The following is a 15,738-nucleotide window of genomic DNA, read 5'->3' as shown; positions in this document are numbered from 1 at the left end:
CTGTCAGGGACTTTGCAAAGGATAATTATGTTGATGTGTATGAAGACCTCCACTGTGCCTGCTCCTAGAAGGTGTACGACAAATGTGATTTCCTTCTACTTTTTCTTTTTCTTTTTTTTTTTTTAAAGATTTTATTTATTTGACAGAGAGAGACACAGCGAGAGAGGGAACACAAGCAGGGGGAGTGGGAGAGGGAGAAGCAGGCTTCCTGCTGAGCAGGGAGCCCGATGTGGGGCTGGATCCCAGGACCCTGGGATCATGACCTGAGCCGAAGGCAGATGCTTAACGACTGAGCCACCCAGGCGCCTCCTTTCTACTTTTTCTATTTGTTTAATGAAATGTAGGGTGGAGTTAAGCGTCTTAGAATCTAGAATATCTTCTAGAGAGAAAAGTCAATGGAGAAGATACCTGAGAATACAGAGGAGGCTTCTTGGTAATGTTCAAAGTGTGTGATTCAGGTAGAGAATCCCACTAGGGAACCAGGCCTAGAACTCTGCAAAGATGAGGAGGGCTCAGGGCAGAATTATTCTTCTTGAATAGAAAGCAGGAGAATGTCAGGGTAGGGATTGTGAGTGACCTGGAGTGAGTTCTTTCCAACCCATTATAGGCTGAGGCAAGTCTGAATGCCCTAGGATGTGATGTTTGACCTAGAGCAGGCTTCTCTGGGATGCCTGGGTGGCTCAGTGGGTTAAGCGTCTTTGGCTCAGGTCATGATCCCAGGGTCCTGGAATCGAGTCCCACGTCAGGCTCCTTGCTCAGCGGGAGCCTGCTTCTCCCTCTCCCTCTGCCGCTCCCCCTGCTTGTGCTCTCTCTCTGACAAATAAATAAATAAGTAAAATCTTAAAAAAAAAAAAAATAGAGCAGGCTTCTCGACCTTTCCTAATGGGGTAAAACAGTAAATGAAGAGATGCCTTCTCAAAGGCTATCTTAGGACAGTCTCCAGAAGCCCAGGTAAGACTGGAAGGTCAGCATTTTCCCATCTCTTGGGGAGGTCCTTAGAACAAGCGCCTCAATTTGAAATATGTCTGAGACTGCTATGTCCCTGGTTTTCTGAGGGCCATTCTGATTTTTTTTTCACATTGTTGTTGTTGTTGTTGTTGTTGTTGTTTTAGTTTATTTATTTAAGTAATCTCTATATCCAATGTGGGGCTTTAACTCACAATCCTGAGATCAAGAGTTGCATGCTTTTCCAACTGAGCCAGCCAGGCGCCCCAGGGCCATTCTGATTTAAAATGTGTCCTGCTCTTTTCAGAACATCTGTGAGGTATGGAACTCTTTTTGGTCTGGAGAATCTAAACATGGTAGAACTAAGGGAAAGAGGTCTGAAGCCTTACAGAGGGACAACTATTTGGCAGGGTGAGTGCCTCACTGTCTCCAGTGGCTCCTGAGGTAATTCTATTTACTGAGCTGGGGTGGAATATTTGCCTCATAGCACAGATTCTGAAAGTATTTGACTGATGATGTCATTACAGGACCAGAGAGCGGTTCAAATGCCCCAGATACTCAGAGGTCAAGACCTCTGTCTCCTATTCCCTGCAGCAATTTTCATCCAAAAAGTTAACTGAGTAACTTTGTATTTTCCTGCAAGGAATTTAAGAATCTTCAAATTCTCTTTTAGACTATTATTAATAGGCAATCATGCTTTGATGTAACAGAAATGAATGCAGCTTTTGAGAAACACTAGATTTACACATAAGCTCTGAAAGAGTTCTGGCACAACCTGTGTTGGTCAAGAGTGTAAGCTGTAAGGATAAGCTCGTCAAGGGAATAGTCTGCAAAGATATGAAAACATTCATTAGTTCTTCCTTCCTGAGGGCAGCAGATAATCCCTGTGCCCCTGTTAGCATGAGGGCACAGGCAGCACGAGGGACGGGTCAGCCAGGGCAGGCCTGGGGGCGCTAAGTTCCCTGCAGGCAATGAAGGGGAGCAGGATGAAGGGATAAAAGGGCCCAGACTGGGGAAGGGAAAGGAGGGTCATAGTACAGAAGAAGGACCAGGAAAGCATCGTGACTCCAGAGGCCAGAGTTCATGTGGGACCCGGGGCGTTGATCCAAACTAAAGGAGATAAGGCAAAGGTCAGATCAGTTGAAGTAGAGTGAAAGGATAAAGCCTCAGTCAGCTCTTGGTTCATAGCTAGGATCAGGCAAAAACCAGAGGGCAGGTGTAGACCTAGAAGAAGCAAGAGAGACCACCAGCATTGCTGCTGTCCCTGGGACAAGGGCCTTTTGCTCTCTGTCTTGGTATTACACTCACCTTTTAATGTGGGCAGACACTAGTGTAGGATCTGGGGAGAGTGAACCAGAGATTGTATTTACAGCAGAAACAGAGGAGTCAGGCCACAGATGGGAGAGAAAATGGGGTTTTGACCAGCTCTACAGCTTCACACTGAAATGTGCGGACACATCATTTGTCAGTGACATATTTATTAGAGAGGCAGTCGAGTGTGGGGGAAACAGCATGTATGGCTTTAGAGTCAGACCAACACTGGGTTTGCATCTGAGTGTCGCCACTTACTAGCTATGTGATGCTGAGCTAGTCACCAAGACTTTCTGAGCCTCCTGTTTCTCTTCTGTAAAACAGAGGTGGTTCTAACAATATCAGTGAGGTGGTGGAAGTAAAATTCTTAGCATGGATCCTGAAGCATAGCAGACGGTCAATAAATGTTTCCTTCTCTCTTCCTTACCTTCTTCTATGCCTTTCATATGAAAACAAAAAGAAGACTTTCTATTTGGGTGTTGTTTAAGGGAGCAGGGTTTGCTATGGCATCTACAGATTACCAAGAAAAAGACTGGCTTCCCAACAACAGAAGACCTCATGGACTAAACTAAGAAGGGTAACTTGGATTTGTGTGGTGCTTTTGATGTACTGAGTGCTTTCCTTGTAAATGAGGACGCTTGTTTCTTATGATAGCCCCCCCCACCTTCTAGAAAGATTTTATTTTTAAGTAATTTCTACACCCAACGTGGGGCACGAACCTACAACCTCAAGATCAAGAGTCACACACTCCACTGACTGAGCCAACCAGGCACCCCTCTTCTGATAACTCTTTAAGGTGGGCACAAAGGTATTTATTTTCCCCATTTTGTGGATAAGGAAATTGAGACCCAGAGTTTTTAAGAGTTTTGTCTTCAGTCTCCTCTATTTCCCACACCAGCATACTATCTATACAACAAGTGTAGAAGGGATTCAGTAAAGCCCTGATTACAGAGAAGAGTGGCCTAATTTAATTCCATTCTGACTGGAAAACTTTGTAATGAATGGATAAGCACAGACTATTTTGCAAAAGTTCAGATATTTATGTAGCATCTCACAAATGTATCATTTCAGCTTATAATGTTTAGGAGTTGTAGTGGAGAATAATGAAGAAAATAAAGACAAGTGTTCATTTTTTTCCTGGGCCGATTAGACTATTTAAACAGACCACACAGGTCTTCGTGTTTGTATGGCAAAAGCAAAGAGAGACAGGAGCAAGATCTTGACCCATGGCATTTAAGTGCCACATATAAGGTGGATCATTGAAACTGTGCTTTAAAAAATTCGCCCCATGAATTCAGTTAAGAGTGAACAGCATTACTAAACAAGCACAAAAACAAAATTAAAAAGCAGTTCTATCACAGTTTGATAATATCTTTAGTGACATTTAAACTTTTAGATTGTTTTTGCAGGAAGTAATGAGGACAACAGGAACTTGTGCTTGGTCCAATATTTGCTTATGATTTCAAGAATTTTTTTTAAAAGATTTTATTTATTCATTTGACAGAGAGAGAGAAAGCACAAGTAGGGGGAGTGGCAGGCAGAGGGAGAGGGAGAAGCAGGCTCCCTGCTGAGCAAGGAGCCTGATGTGGGACTTGATCCCAGGACCCTGGGACCATGACCTGAGCCAAAGGCAGACACTTAACCAACTGAGCCACCCAGGTGCCCCTCAAGCATCTTTGAAACAGAGCTGGAACACTTAGAATTTATGGGTGGGTGGGAGCAAGTCTTTCTACATTTTTCAAAATATAAAAAAACCAAGATCATGGTTGATGGTCCTGTGTGAATTGTCAGTTGCTCATGTCTAGTCTTGGAATTCCTGCTTGTGGTATTCTCCCACCAGAATGCCCATGACACCACCTCTGCCTCTTTCCAGGCTGTCCATCTTTTGAGATTCATTTCAAGGTGACCTCTTTCAGAAAGTCTTCAATGATCCCTCAACTGAAGAGCAACACCTCCTTTTTGGGGCTCCCATGGAACCCTCATATGGAGCTCATTCCCTTTACCGGGTCTTGTTGCTGGTACACATTTCCCCCTACCATGTCTGAGCTCCCTGAGGATCTTGTCTCCTCATCTTTGCATCTTCCATGTTAATTAACAGAAAGTCCCCTTTCTAAATGGTGCTCAGCAAATATTTGAAGACTCGAAGACTGTATGAAAAGGCGGTCATTTGGTTTCTGTGTGAATGTATTGATGTCCAGAACATGCATTAAAAAAAATCATAAAAGTGAGCAAAGTCTTGGAGGTGAAATAAAAGGCTTCTTAGGTATTTTTACATCTATGATGTTCACTGACGTTTATTATGACTCTTTTAAGTTTTAACTATTCCTTTTCCTTCTCACAAAACCTACCCTTTAGGCACAGCAGCTTATAATAACTGTAGCTTAGAGAATTTTGTGTTAGAGATATTAAAATGGCCCATGTTATAGCCAAATTTAAAAATAATTCACTTCTCCCCTTCCCTAGCTGCTTCAGGAAAGGGGAAGATTTTCTTAAATGATATACCAAGAAGGGTAAAAGATAGATACATTTGGGGGTGCCTGGGTGGCTCAGTCGTTAAGTGTCTGCCTTCGGCTCAGGTCCTGATCCCAGGGTCCTGGGATTGAGCCCCGCATCAGGCTCCCTGCTCAGTGGAAACCTGCTTCTCTCTCTCTCTCCCACCCCCCCGCTTGTGTTCCCTCTCACTGTGTCTCTCTCTGTTAAATAAATAAATAAAATCTTAAAAAAAAAGATAGATACATTTGCCTATTTTAAAATTAAAAACTTCTGTTAATCAAAAGACATCACAGAAAGAGTAAAAAGACAAGCCACAAAGAATTAGGGAAGATAATTACAACACATGTAAAAAATAAAGGACTGATATCCAGTATATATATAAAAAATTCTTATAAATAGAACTTTAAATGTGGGAAAAAGATTTAAATAGGTGCTTTATAAAAGGAAAATCCAAATGGCCAATAAACATGTGAAAATGTGCTCAGTCTCAGTAGTAACTGGGTAAATACAAATTAAAACCACACTGAGATCATACTGTATACACACTAGGATGGCAAAATGTAAAAATCTGACAATATTTTTATTGGAGCAATGGGAACTTCATATTCTGTGGTTAGGAGTGTAAACTGCAACATTCCACTTGGAAAGAGTTTGGCATTTATCTAATAAAGTTAAAGAAATGCCCTATGACCCAGCAATTCCAACTCTAGATCTATACCCTTGAGAAACTCATGGCTATGTGCACTAGGATCCCTGCTCATGTTCAGGACAGTGCTGCTTGTCATAGCCAACCTTTGGAGGCAACCAAATCACAAGTAAGCAGGATGGATAAAGAAATTGCTACATGCAACAACAAGGGTAAATCTCATAAACAATGTTAAGTGAAAGAAACAACACGTTGAAGTATATTTTATATTTGTATATCCATATGCATAAAATTCAAGAACAGGCAAAACTAAATTGTGTTGTTTAGGTATGCATGCATGAGTGATCAAACTCTTACGGAAAGCAAGGAAGTGATTATCCTAAAAATTAGGATGTTACCTCTGAGTGAAAGGAGTAGGAAATACATGGGGGTGCTTCTAAGATGCCAGCAACAGGCGGACTGTTCCTTGTCCAGTGGAAATTATACAAGTGATTACAATTACACCCATTTGTGTTTTGTGCACTTCCTACGGGTGTGTTTAAGACAAATTGTTTTAGGAGTACATGCAATGGTGACATGCAGGAGAATGTTTGTAGATTTACACATGATAAATATGCTCCCTCCCCTTTCACATTTATTTTTTGGTAAAAATCAGTCTTGAATTCTTTGGGTTTTGAATTAGAAGAGGTCTTTAGGAATTCATTGGCCTGTATTCATTTTTCCTTGAATATATCCTGCACTTTCCTGTTTTTTTGGTTAAGATTGCTAGAGAAAGGAAATAATTTGTGGTATTCATACCTTAACTTTCCACATTCTATGCACATGGCAGACATCACTAATTGGTCACTGCAGTCTTTTTTGCTAAGCCTGGTTCTAGTCTCAGAATCCTTGGATTTTATAGTGTTACAGGCAGCCACTACCAACAGATCAGTGCTGCTACATGAGATGAAACCGAGTAATAAATAGTTAGCCCTATCTGCCACCAGGAGTATTCTGCTCTCTAAAACTGCTTTTGGAAGCTCTGTTCTTTCCTAAAGGTCCCCCTCAGATACCACTGTTTTCACAGACCTGCCCTCCTCCTTCACGGATGTCTTCAAGCATATTCACCTGCCTTATGCTCAACTCTTTTCATTATTGCTTCCTCAAGAAGACTTTTTTAAAAATTTTTAAATTTATTTATTTGAGAGAGAGAGAGCATGAGAGGGGGGAGGGTCAGAGGGAGAAGCAGGCTCCTCGCCACGCAGGGAGCCCGATGTGGGACTCGATCCCGGGACTCCAGGATCATGACCTGGGCCGAAGGCAGTCGCCTAACCGACTGAGCCACCCAGGTGTTCCTCAAGAAGACTTTTTTAGATATTTATCATCTAATTCCCCAAATCCCCCATTAAATTTTTTTTAAAGATTTTATTTATTTATTTATTTGAGAGAGAGAGAGAGAGGAGGAGGAGGAGCATGGGGGGAGCAGAGGGAGAGGGAAAAGCAGACTCCCTGCTGAGTGCAGAGCCAGGACCCTGAGATCCTGACCTGAACCAAAGTTAGAGGCTTCCCTAACTGAACCACCCAGGTGCCCCATGCCCCCTTCCCCCCTTTAAATTTTAATACTAAAGAGGGCCACCTGGGTGGCTCAGTTGGTGAAGTGTCAGACTTTGACTCAGGTCATGATCTCAGGGTCCCAGAATCAAGCCCTGAGTCTGGCTCCTTGCTCAGCAGGGACTCTGCTTGTCTCTCTGCCCCTCCCCCTGCTCATACTTTCTGTCTCTCTCACTCAAAAAAAAAATAAATAAATAAAAAATAAATAAATAGTATCTTTAAAACTAGAGATATGCTGTGTTTGTGTTTAGGTACTGTGACCTTTTGTAGGACCACAAACCACTGTAGTATCTTAAGATTTCTTCACCTCCTCCCACAACCAATTTTCACTACCCTGGGGCAGTATTGCTCCTATTGTGAATACAGACTGTAGACCTCCACTGCAAGACCTGTCATGATCTGTTCTGCATTAGTTATGTGTATGTTTTTAAAAGATTTTTTTATTTAAATCAATTTAGTTAACATATAGTATATTATTAGTTTCAGGGGGAGCTGCATTAGTTATCTGTAACTGTGTTGTGTCTCCAAGCCAATTATGAAGCCAGAGTCAGCCTCTAGAGTGGATAAAATATTACCTTGTACATACCAGGCACTCAATAGATACTTGAGTTGAACTGAAAGAACATTTTAAAATAAAATGTGAAAATGTGATTCAGTTTGAATACAGCTGAGCTGGTTCCAAATGAGTGGTTTATCTGCAACTGCTTGGTCGTTTGTGAAATAAACATACTCATAAAAGTTTTCATTTATGGTTCCAAAATCCATTAGACTAGAGGAAACAGAACTGTTATGTTAATTTATATTTTCTGATTAGTTTTGTATCATTTCATTCGTTAATTAATTGCCATGTTTAATGTTTGCAACTCAGAAATGAATAAATCCTTGCTTTTCATATTTTAATGAAATAAAATTCACTTTTTAAAAGCAAAATTAAAAAATTATTTTAGCATGCACCTTTATAGCTCTGTGCTTAGTCACAAAGTTCCTTTGCCTTATGACCCTGGTTTGTTTCTCGGGGTCATACTCACATTAATATGCTGCGTTAAAAACTAAAAAGAGCACTCCCACAATTTAGCTCCTCCCAACCCCTCGGCTTGACAAAATGTTAAAAATTTAAGTTCAGTTGACGAAGTGGTTAACTGGAAGTATCTACAGTAGACAAAATGACTATTTTAAAAAACGTGGCCTTATCAAAATGCTGCTCACTGCAAGATTACTATGAGCTTGACTCTGAATTACACCATACTGTTTCTACAGAATTTAAATTAGAAAGGGAAGAGAACTGCATTAAAATGGACCAGACATGAAGCCCTAGCCTTTCCCTCAACTGTGTATAAATATGCAGCTTCTGCTTTAGCTGCCACTTGAAGGTTGAGAGGAAATCCTTGGGGCACATAAGTGTCTCAAATGACTACGAAGACTTCTCAGTGCTTCTGGGCTGTGGTGACCGCAAGGCTGTGGAGCCTTGTCTGCAGGGGCTGCAGAGAACGCATGACGGAGCAGGGTCCCCAACATCACAGCAAGAAGATAATTTTCTCTTTTTGTTATTCAGATCTTGTTCTTAAGGACCAGACTTGTTCTGTATTCTCAGAACAGTGTAACTTGATTCACTGTACCCCAAAGACCCTGTCTTTAAATTCTGTCTTCTGAGATATGAGGGTGTACACCTTTCTTCTATATTGTGTTCTAAAATGCTTTCTCTCTCTGTAAGGCTATAATTCAGTGTTTCTGAAAGTACATCAGAATCACCTTGGGTTCTTGTTAAAATGCACCTCCCCCACCCATCCCTTTCCAGATTATTATTCAGGGAGTGGGGAATGACCCTGCTGGTTTGAGGTAGCCAAACAGAGGGAACTTGGGCTCCTCTTACATTTTATTCTGGTGATTCTTTTAAGGTCAGCAATATTAGCTGCTAGTTGGGCTAATTTGATCCTCTACCAGATTTGCCCTAAGAGTTTAATGTCAATTTTCACCTTGATTTCTCGAAAAGAAAATAATTGGGCCCATTATCACATAGTGATAACGATTAAGAAGGGATTCTGGCAAGTTTTCACAGCTGACAACAATAACCCTGGAATAATGTAGTGCTATCCGATTACCACATTATCATGTTTCCATGGCAATGTCGCTTTAAACGTTGGTGGTATGATATTGCCTAAGATAATGAAGCAACAACCTTAGTGTAAGGACACACTGGGAAAATATTTTTATGCAAACTAGTAACAGAATATAATTGACTAATGAAAGAAATGAGAGGAAAATACCTTATGTATAGACAGTTCAAGTTATGGTGTATGTGACAGAAGAGTGGGAAAAAGTTGAAATTGCTTAAGACACTATTGTTGTATAAGAGGCAAAAATATTTAAGGAGGAAAATTCTTACTGGAAAGGGTTCTAAGTCATGTGGGCCCCCCCAAAAAAGATCATGACAGATATTGGTTTTTCTGGGTGTGTGTATACTTGTAAGTCTGTATTTTTATAGTGTTATTTATTTCTGTTCCTTTATTTGGCTTGTAATCCTCAGTGCTGATTTAGTATATAGTGAACTACAGTATTTACATTTTCTGAACTATCTTGATTTAGGACAGGTTGAGCAATCATCCTTGCATAATTGGTTTTATCTCCTTCGGGATTTTGGTTCTGCTAAAGGATTAGCTATAAAATAGCTCTAATTTTATGGTCTTGCTTAATCATCATGACAATCCAGTAAAGCTGATATTATTGTGCCATTTTCCAGCTGAGGAAAATGAGGCTTAAGGAGTTTAGGTGACTTCCCAAGGTCACATGGCTAGTTCATGGTGAAGCTGTAATTAAAATGAGGATTCTTCCTCTAGTTTTAGAGACCAAAAAACTTTCCGACTCTATCCTCTACCTTGACCAAGATGAACTGTATGTAGTATTTTTCCTTATATTTAAAGATGACATGGCTGACAGTGAGTACTACCTTTGTGTGTACTGAAGCAGCTAAGACAAGCGTATGATTGTTGCAGAGATAGCATATTTGGACAAGAATAAGAAGGCAGAGGATTAGCAGGTTTTATCAATAATCTTTGTTACCAGATAATAACAATGAACTTTCACCTTCATCCTAGGGCGTCTACCTTGCAGGCTCCTAGAAGGACCCAAGTTACAAAATGTAAAGGAACAAAATAAATATCAATATTACACAATGTTCCTGGCATATGGAAGAACAGTAGACATTGTTCTAGTGTGCCTTGTTGCATAAGGGCGATTATTGTTGAAAAGTATTTTTCTACTATTTTCTATCCAGGGTAAACAGCAGATTCTAAGCGGGGATCTGTTAAATGGTTACATGAGGATTCCATCCAACTTTGACGGTTTATATGTTTTTACTGCTCCTCTACAACCTATACTTGCGTAGGTACGTAAGTTCGACCTGCCTCAACCCAAATGCAAGCCTGATTATGTACTAAATTTAAGCTTAACCAGCCATAGGCTCCTTCAAGACACACTATATATAGTTCCACATCTTTTTATTAATTGATTTTTTTACTTAAAAAAATTAAAAAAAATAGGATAGATATGTGTTCCTTGTAAGAAGTCAAATCACAGAAAATGTATAAAGACAAAGTAGTTCTGTCCCCCATCCACAATCCCAAGAGCTGACCATTTACTAGAATTTGCTGTATAGCTTTTTAACCTTCACACACACCACTCCTTTTGATAGACATTTATATTGTGTTCAATTTTTTGCTCTTACAAAGTTGTTTAATGAGCAGTCCTGCAAGTAGCCTTTTTGCTATTTTAATTACACATAAAGATGAGCCTTCACAAGGAGGGCCTGAAAGTCCTACCCTGACCTCATAGTGCCTCAAGGGGTCCTAGGGAGACAGGAGAAGCTGGGATGGTGGTGAGGTAGTGGTGCTACCTCTGCTTCAGAACCAGTGGACAGCCACTCCTCATTCCACTGAGCCGGGCCTTCTACTCACTGGGGACAGCCTGTGACGTTATGCAGTTTGACACACAGGACAAGGTGGTCAAGTGTGGCTCCAGGTTCTACCACCCTCTCCCTTCACATTATACTTGAGACCTCTTTTTTCCCACCTGGTAGGCTAGACCTAATCAGTGCCCAGTCAGTCATACCATTTTAAGAAAATATTTTAAAAAATTTTATTTTTAAGTAGGCCCCACCCCCAACATGGGGCTTGTACTCAGGACCCTGAGATCAAGAGTCACATGCTCTACCGACTGAGCCAACTAGGTGTCCCAAGAAAAATTTAGACTCATGAGAGCAGAATCTCTGAGTGAATGGGAGGGAGGTGATAAATATATATTTTTTTTATTGGGGAAAAAGGAACATGAAAGTTTCAAAATTTAGAGTACTTTTAGGAAGAGCTAACTATAATGAGCTAGATGACACCCTAAATTATACACCTATGAGAACCATCAAAAAGATGAGAAGGCCACGTACACAAATTATTATGAGAGGGGTGGGGAGTGGACTAGACCAATGCTTGGGCATGACTGTGAGGGGTAGAAAGGTAGGGATGAAGAGTTCCTTTCTCACTACCTTCTGCAAAATTCCTCTAATGTTAAGGAGCTTCAGGGGCCTGTGAAAATGCAGATTCATGGGTCTCACCCTCAAAGCTTCTGACTATTCCATTGGGGTGGGCCTCCAGCCCTTGTATGTGCATAGGCTCCCCAGGTGGTTCATACTGCTTGGTATGAAGACCGAATCTTGAGAATTACTGCTATACTGTGACCTGACAGGAATGTCACAGATTTAAAACATTGGGAAATAATGCTTCAGGGAGTTGTCACTCATAATGTGAGAACAGTTACCAATAGATCTCTGAGAAGAAAAGCAGCTTAATTGCTTACTTCTAACCCCTCCATTTAAAGCTTGAGTATCTTTGCTCTGTATCAACCTTTGTCCCTCTCCCTGAAGATGTGGTTTTATTATAAAGCCATGCCAATCTAACGTTTTAAAGTTTGTGGGGAAGTTGGGATACTGGACAGGGGTAAATTGCTAAGCTGGAAAAGCCAGAGAAGGCAGGAGGGTGGGTAAGACTGAGAAAGGAGGAGTTGCTACCTCGAGTTGCACCTGACAATTACTCAGTGTTAACTGGTTGGTCATTGAGGCTGTGGAAGGGGAAGGCCACTGGGACTGTGCTGTCCTCTGCAGGCAGCTGCGGCCCAGGCAGAACCTCGTTGGCACTCAAGCATTTTCTGGAAGCCAAGAAGGTAGATGGAACATCGCTGAGTCCAGGGGATAGCAAAGCACTTTATACAGAAGACTTAATTGGTTTCTCTCTTTCTTTCTCTTAAAAAAAAAAAGGTACAATTCACTTTTTCCTTCACAGGAAAGGAAATAGGGAAGGTCAGCAAAAGGAGAAAAGGAAAAGTTGGTATTGGTGAAGTAATGGCATTTTTTTAAAAAGATTTTATTTATTTATTTGACAGAGAGAGAGAGAGAGAGAGAGAGGGAACACAAGCAGGGGGAGTGGGAGAGGGAGGCTTCCCGCCGAGCAGGGAGCCCGACACGGGGCTCGATCCCAGGACCCTGGGACCATGACCTGAGCTGAAGGCAGACGCTTAACGACTGAGCCACCCAGGCGCCCCAGTAATGGCATTTTGGTTCTAATGTGCGTACTTCATTTGAGTGGAAACAGCTAACAAGTCTGTGCTGGGGTCGGGGGCAGTCAGCCACCTCCCTGGAGGGGAGGAGCAGAGACCGCAGTGCCTGTGCATCTGCATCCAGGCCTCCCTGGCCCGCACTGCAGTCCTGACCCTGGCCGTGCACTCTGGTGAGGGTGGATTTGCACACACAGTGCCGAAGAGGAGGACAAAGGGTCTACAGAGGGGGCTGAGTTGTTTTGTTTGCTGATTGATCTCTCCTCAATCTTCACTCTAGGAAGAACTGGTATCTTGAGGGACCCTCAGCTGGGAGTCAGTCCCCACGCCCCTGCCTGGCTCTGCCATATGAACTTGAGCATGCCCCCCTGGGAAGGAGATGTTGTAGCTTGTACATCTATAACTTGAGGGCATTAGAGGAGCTGATCTCCAAGGTCCATGAAATCAGATTAGAAGTTTGGTGAAATGCTTTTTGTAGACATTAAATAAGAATTTGTTGAACTGAGTTATCTAACAAATGAGCTATGTTTTAGGATTAAATGAGAGTTTGTAAGGATCTTTTGGCATTACCTGTCATGTCGTAGTACAGGTGTAGGCAACACGCTCGTCAGGAGCCATCCAAACTCAGCCAGCGTGTGCAGCAGGGGGCCATAATCTGTTTTGATTTCACAACCCTGCATGGATAAGCGTAAGAGCTCATAGTCTTAATGGCAAAGACAACCAGCTACACAGGTGATTACAATAATGGGTAATGGGTGTGACAGCAAAGGGAGTTCACACTCCATGAAACACAATTTCACCAGCTGCACTCTTCCTGGGCTTCATTTTCTGCTACCTGCTGCCTTCTAACCATTGAACCAAGGTAGAAACACTGGGGATCAGAGTGGAGAGAGGTTTCCATATGGTTCTCCAGAGTTTGGACCTTCCTTCTGTCTTGTTCCCTTGGCCTTGTTCAGGCATCAGACTGTAAGGTATGGGGCTCAGGAATCTGCCTTTAAAAAAAGCTCCCTTGTGATTTGGATCCAAGCAGTTTATAGACCACAGTTTTAGAAACACTGGTCAAGGGACTGGGAAGTGAGGACAAGAGTTGGAAGTGAAGATGGGGGAGTGAAAGGTGAGTAGGGCTTAGATGCTGAGTCACTTCCCTGCTTTTTACTCATTTGGAATTGATTTTTACTTGGAATTTTACCTCTATCCCCAAATCCTTTCCTCCCCCTCAGTGGGAGTTTGAGTTTCCTTGAAAATGAGCTATGCCTCTCTCTCTGCCCTTATCAGGCCAGAAAGGCAACGGTGTCCCTGAAAGAGCCTGTCGTGAGGCCCTCACACACACAGCACGTCTGCCTGAACTCAGCCTGTACACCTCAAGGGCAGGCCATTCGGGGACATCTGAATTCGGAGGGCACGACAGCATCAGCCATGTCATCTCTGATTAGGAAGGACAAGGCTGTGTGCACATATCTGGCCTGGCGAGAGAGAGAACACCTTTTGGATATTTTTGCCTTTGAAAGTCAATTTACAAGGTAAAAACAAAGTCAGTCACCTTGGTTGTTTGTGGAGATAAAATGGTAGTTGACTGAGTTTTTCTCAGTTTCAGCCAGTTGTCATGGCATGTGTATAGAGAATCTCAGCGCCAGGGATCTTTACTTAGGATTAGAATGTCAAATCTTTGGGAGTCTACTGCTATCTAGATATAGGTAATTATTTTGCTTTCTTATAATGAAGTTGAACATTGAGTAAAGGAAATCACCTTTTCACAAATCTGAACAAAGTTTGTTTATGCATTTGTGATGAAATTCTGAACCCTGCACAGACACGTGTTTGAAGGATACTGTATGTATTAGGCAATGAAGATCTTTATCATGTAAAACTAATATAAAATTTAAGCTAAAGTGTCAGAAAATTGTGGCTTACCTCAATAACAGTCCATTGTTCTACTACGATGGCATCATTTCCTTTCCTAATGGAACCTGGAACGCCAGAGCCTTCTTCTTCATAGATAAAGAATCCTTCCAAAGATTTAGGCAAAATGTCCCCTATGATGAAAAGGATACAGTCAAGAAGAGTTGCAAATACTGAGTCTCTTAAGTTCATTTAAATCCTTAGATAACCCTTTTAGTAAGCTGAAAGAAAAGCATATACATCAATAGGCACTTGTTTTGGCTGAATCAACAACATCCTCCTCCTTCTCGTTGAAGGTTATTATTATTATAATTTTTTTGGGAAAGCTCAAGACAGGTTTGCACTTCACTGAATTAAAATCACACTGTAAATATGAAAACTAGAAGAACAAAACCAAGATAAAATAATATTGTACAATGAGAAGCAAGTGGATTTCCTAAGCCTAAAAAGCATCGGGAAACGACCTTCACCTCGAAATCAAATTTTGGTTTCCAATCTGTATGTTTATGCGTATTAATTACACCATTAAGAGAGAAAACATAAAAAATGTTAATCCTTGAAATTACAGGTGTGATATTAAAACTAATGTAAGGCAAGACCACTTCAAAAACTATAAACACAAAACAATTCTTTACATCCATGATGCTTTAAAAAAATAATAAAAGAATGGTAACAGGAAAATCCTAAACAGAAGTCATTGTCAAAAGAATTCCTGCTGGGAAGGAAGTTTTAAGGGAGGGTCTCTCTGACATTTTCTTGAATAGCTGACAATAACCAGCTGGTGAAAACTAAACTGATTTTATGGACGTTCTTTTGTCTCTTATTTTGCAATAGGAGACAATTTTCCCACGGTCATGTGCTGGTTAAACATTTTATTTTTTTATACTGTACAATGTCGCATCAAAGTCTCCCTGGTGGACAGTGATCTAAATTATAACTTACAAAGTTTTTAGGTGATCCCTTAAGTTTAAAGATAAAAAAGACAAACATAATTTCAATGTAATTTTTAGTTCTGATTTTTATTAACAGGCTATAAACTTTAAAAGAAAATCCTTGTTATTATTATTATTATTATTTACATCGTTTACAGTTAGGGCAGAACATCATGAAGAATTTACATTGTTCAGACTGGTTCCCAAAAACCCAGTAAAGTTTAATTTACTGGTTGGAATTACAGTATATATATATATATATATATATATATATATATATATATGTTCCACTTCCTTTAAATGTACTTGTCCACTGTCACACCCAAG

The 15,738-nt window shown here is 41.0% G+C and overlaps 1 protein-coding gene across 2 annotated transcripts in view; it reads right to left on the bottom strand.

Moving 5' to 3' along the window:
• RFTN2 (raftlin family member 2) overlaps window positions 1–15,738 on the bottom strand; it is a 78,500-nt gene that overhangs the window by 14,601 nt on the left and 48,161 nt on the right. For both annotated transcript variants that reach the window (XM_025894070.2, XM_025894061.2), the window contains 2 exons: window positions 14,492–14,613; window positions 13,151–13,254 (listed from right to left, as the gene is read on the bottom strand). In XM_025894070.2, coding sequence (XP_025749855.1) covers window positions 13,151–13,254; window positions 14,492–14,613 — 226 coding nt within the window. The remainder of the gene's footprint in view (window positions 1–13,150; window positions 13,255–14,491; window positions 14,614–15,738) is intronic.

The sequence above is a fragment of the Callorhinus ursinus genome, unplaced genomic scaffold (assembly GCF_003265705.2).
Source record: "Callorhinus ursinus isolate GAN/ISIS: 27379988/994484 unplaced genomic scaffold, GSC_fseal_2.0 scaffold2, whole genome shotgun sequence".
Taxonomy (NCBI): Eukaryota; Metazoa; Chordata; class Mammalia; order Carnivora; family Otariidae; genus Callorhinus; species Callorhinus ursinus.
This window is presented reverse-complemented; position numbering and strand designations above follow the sequence as displayed.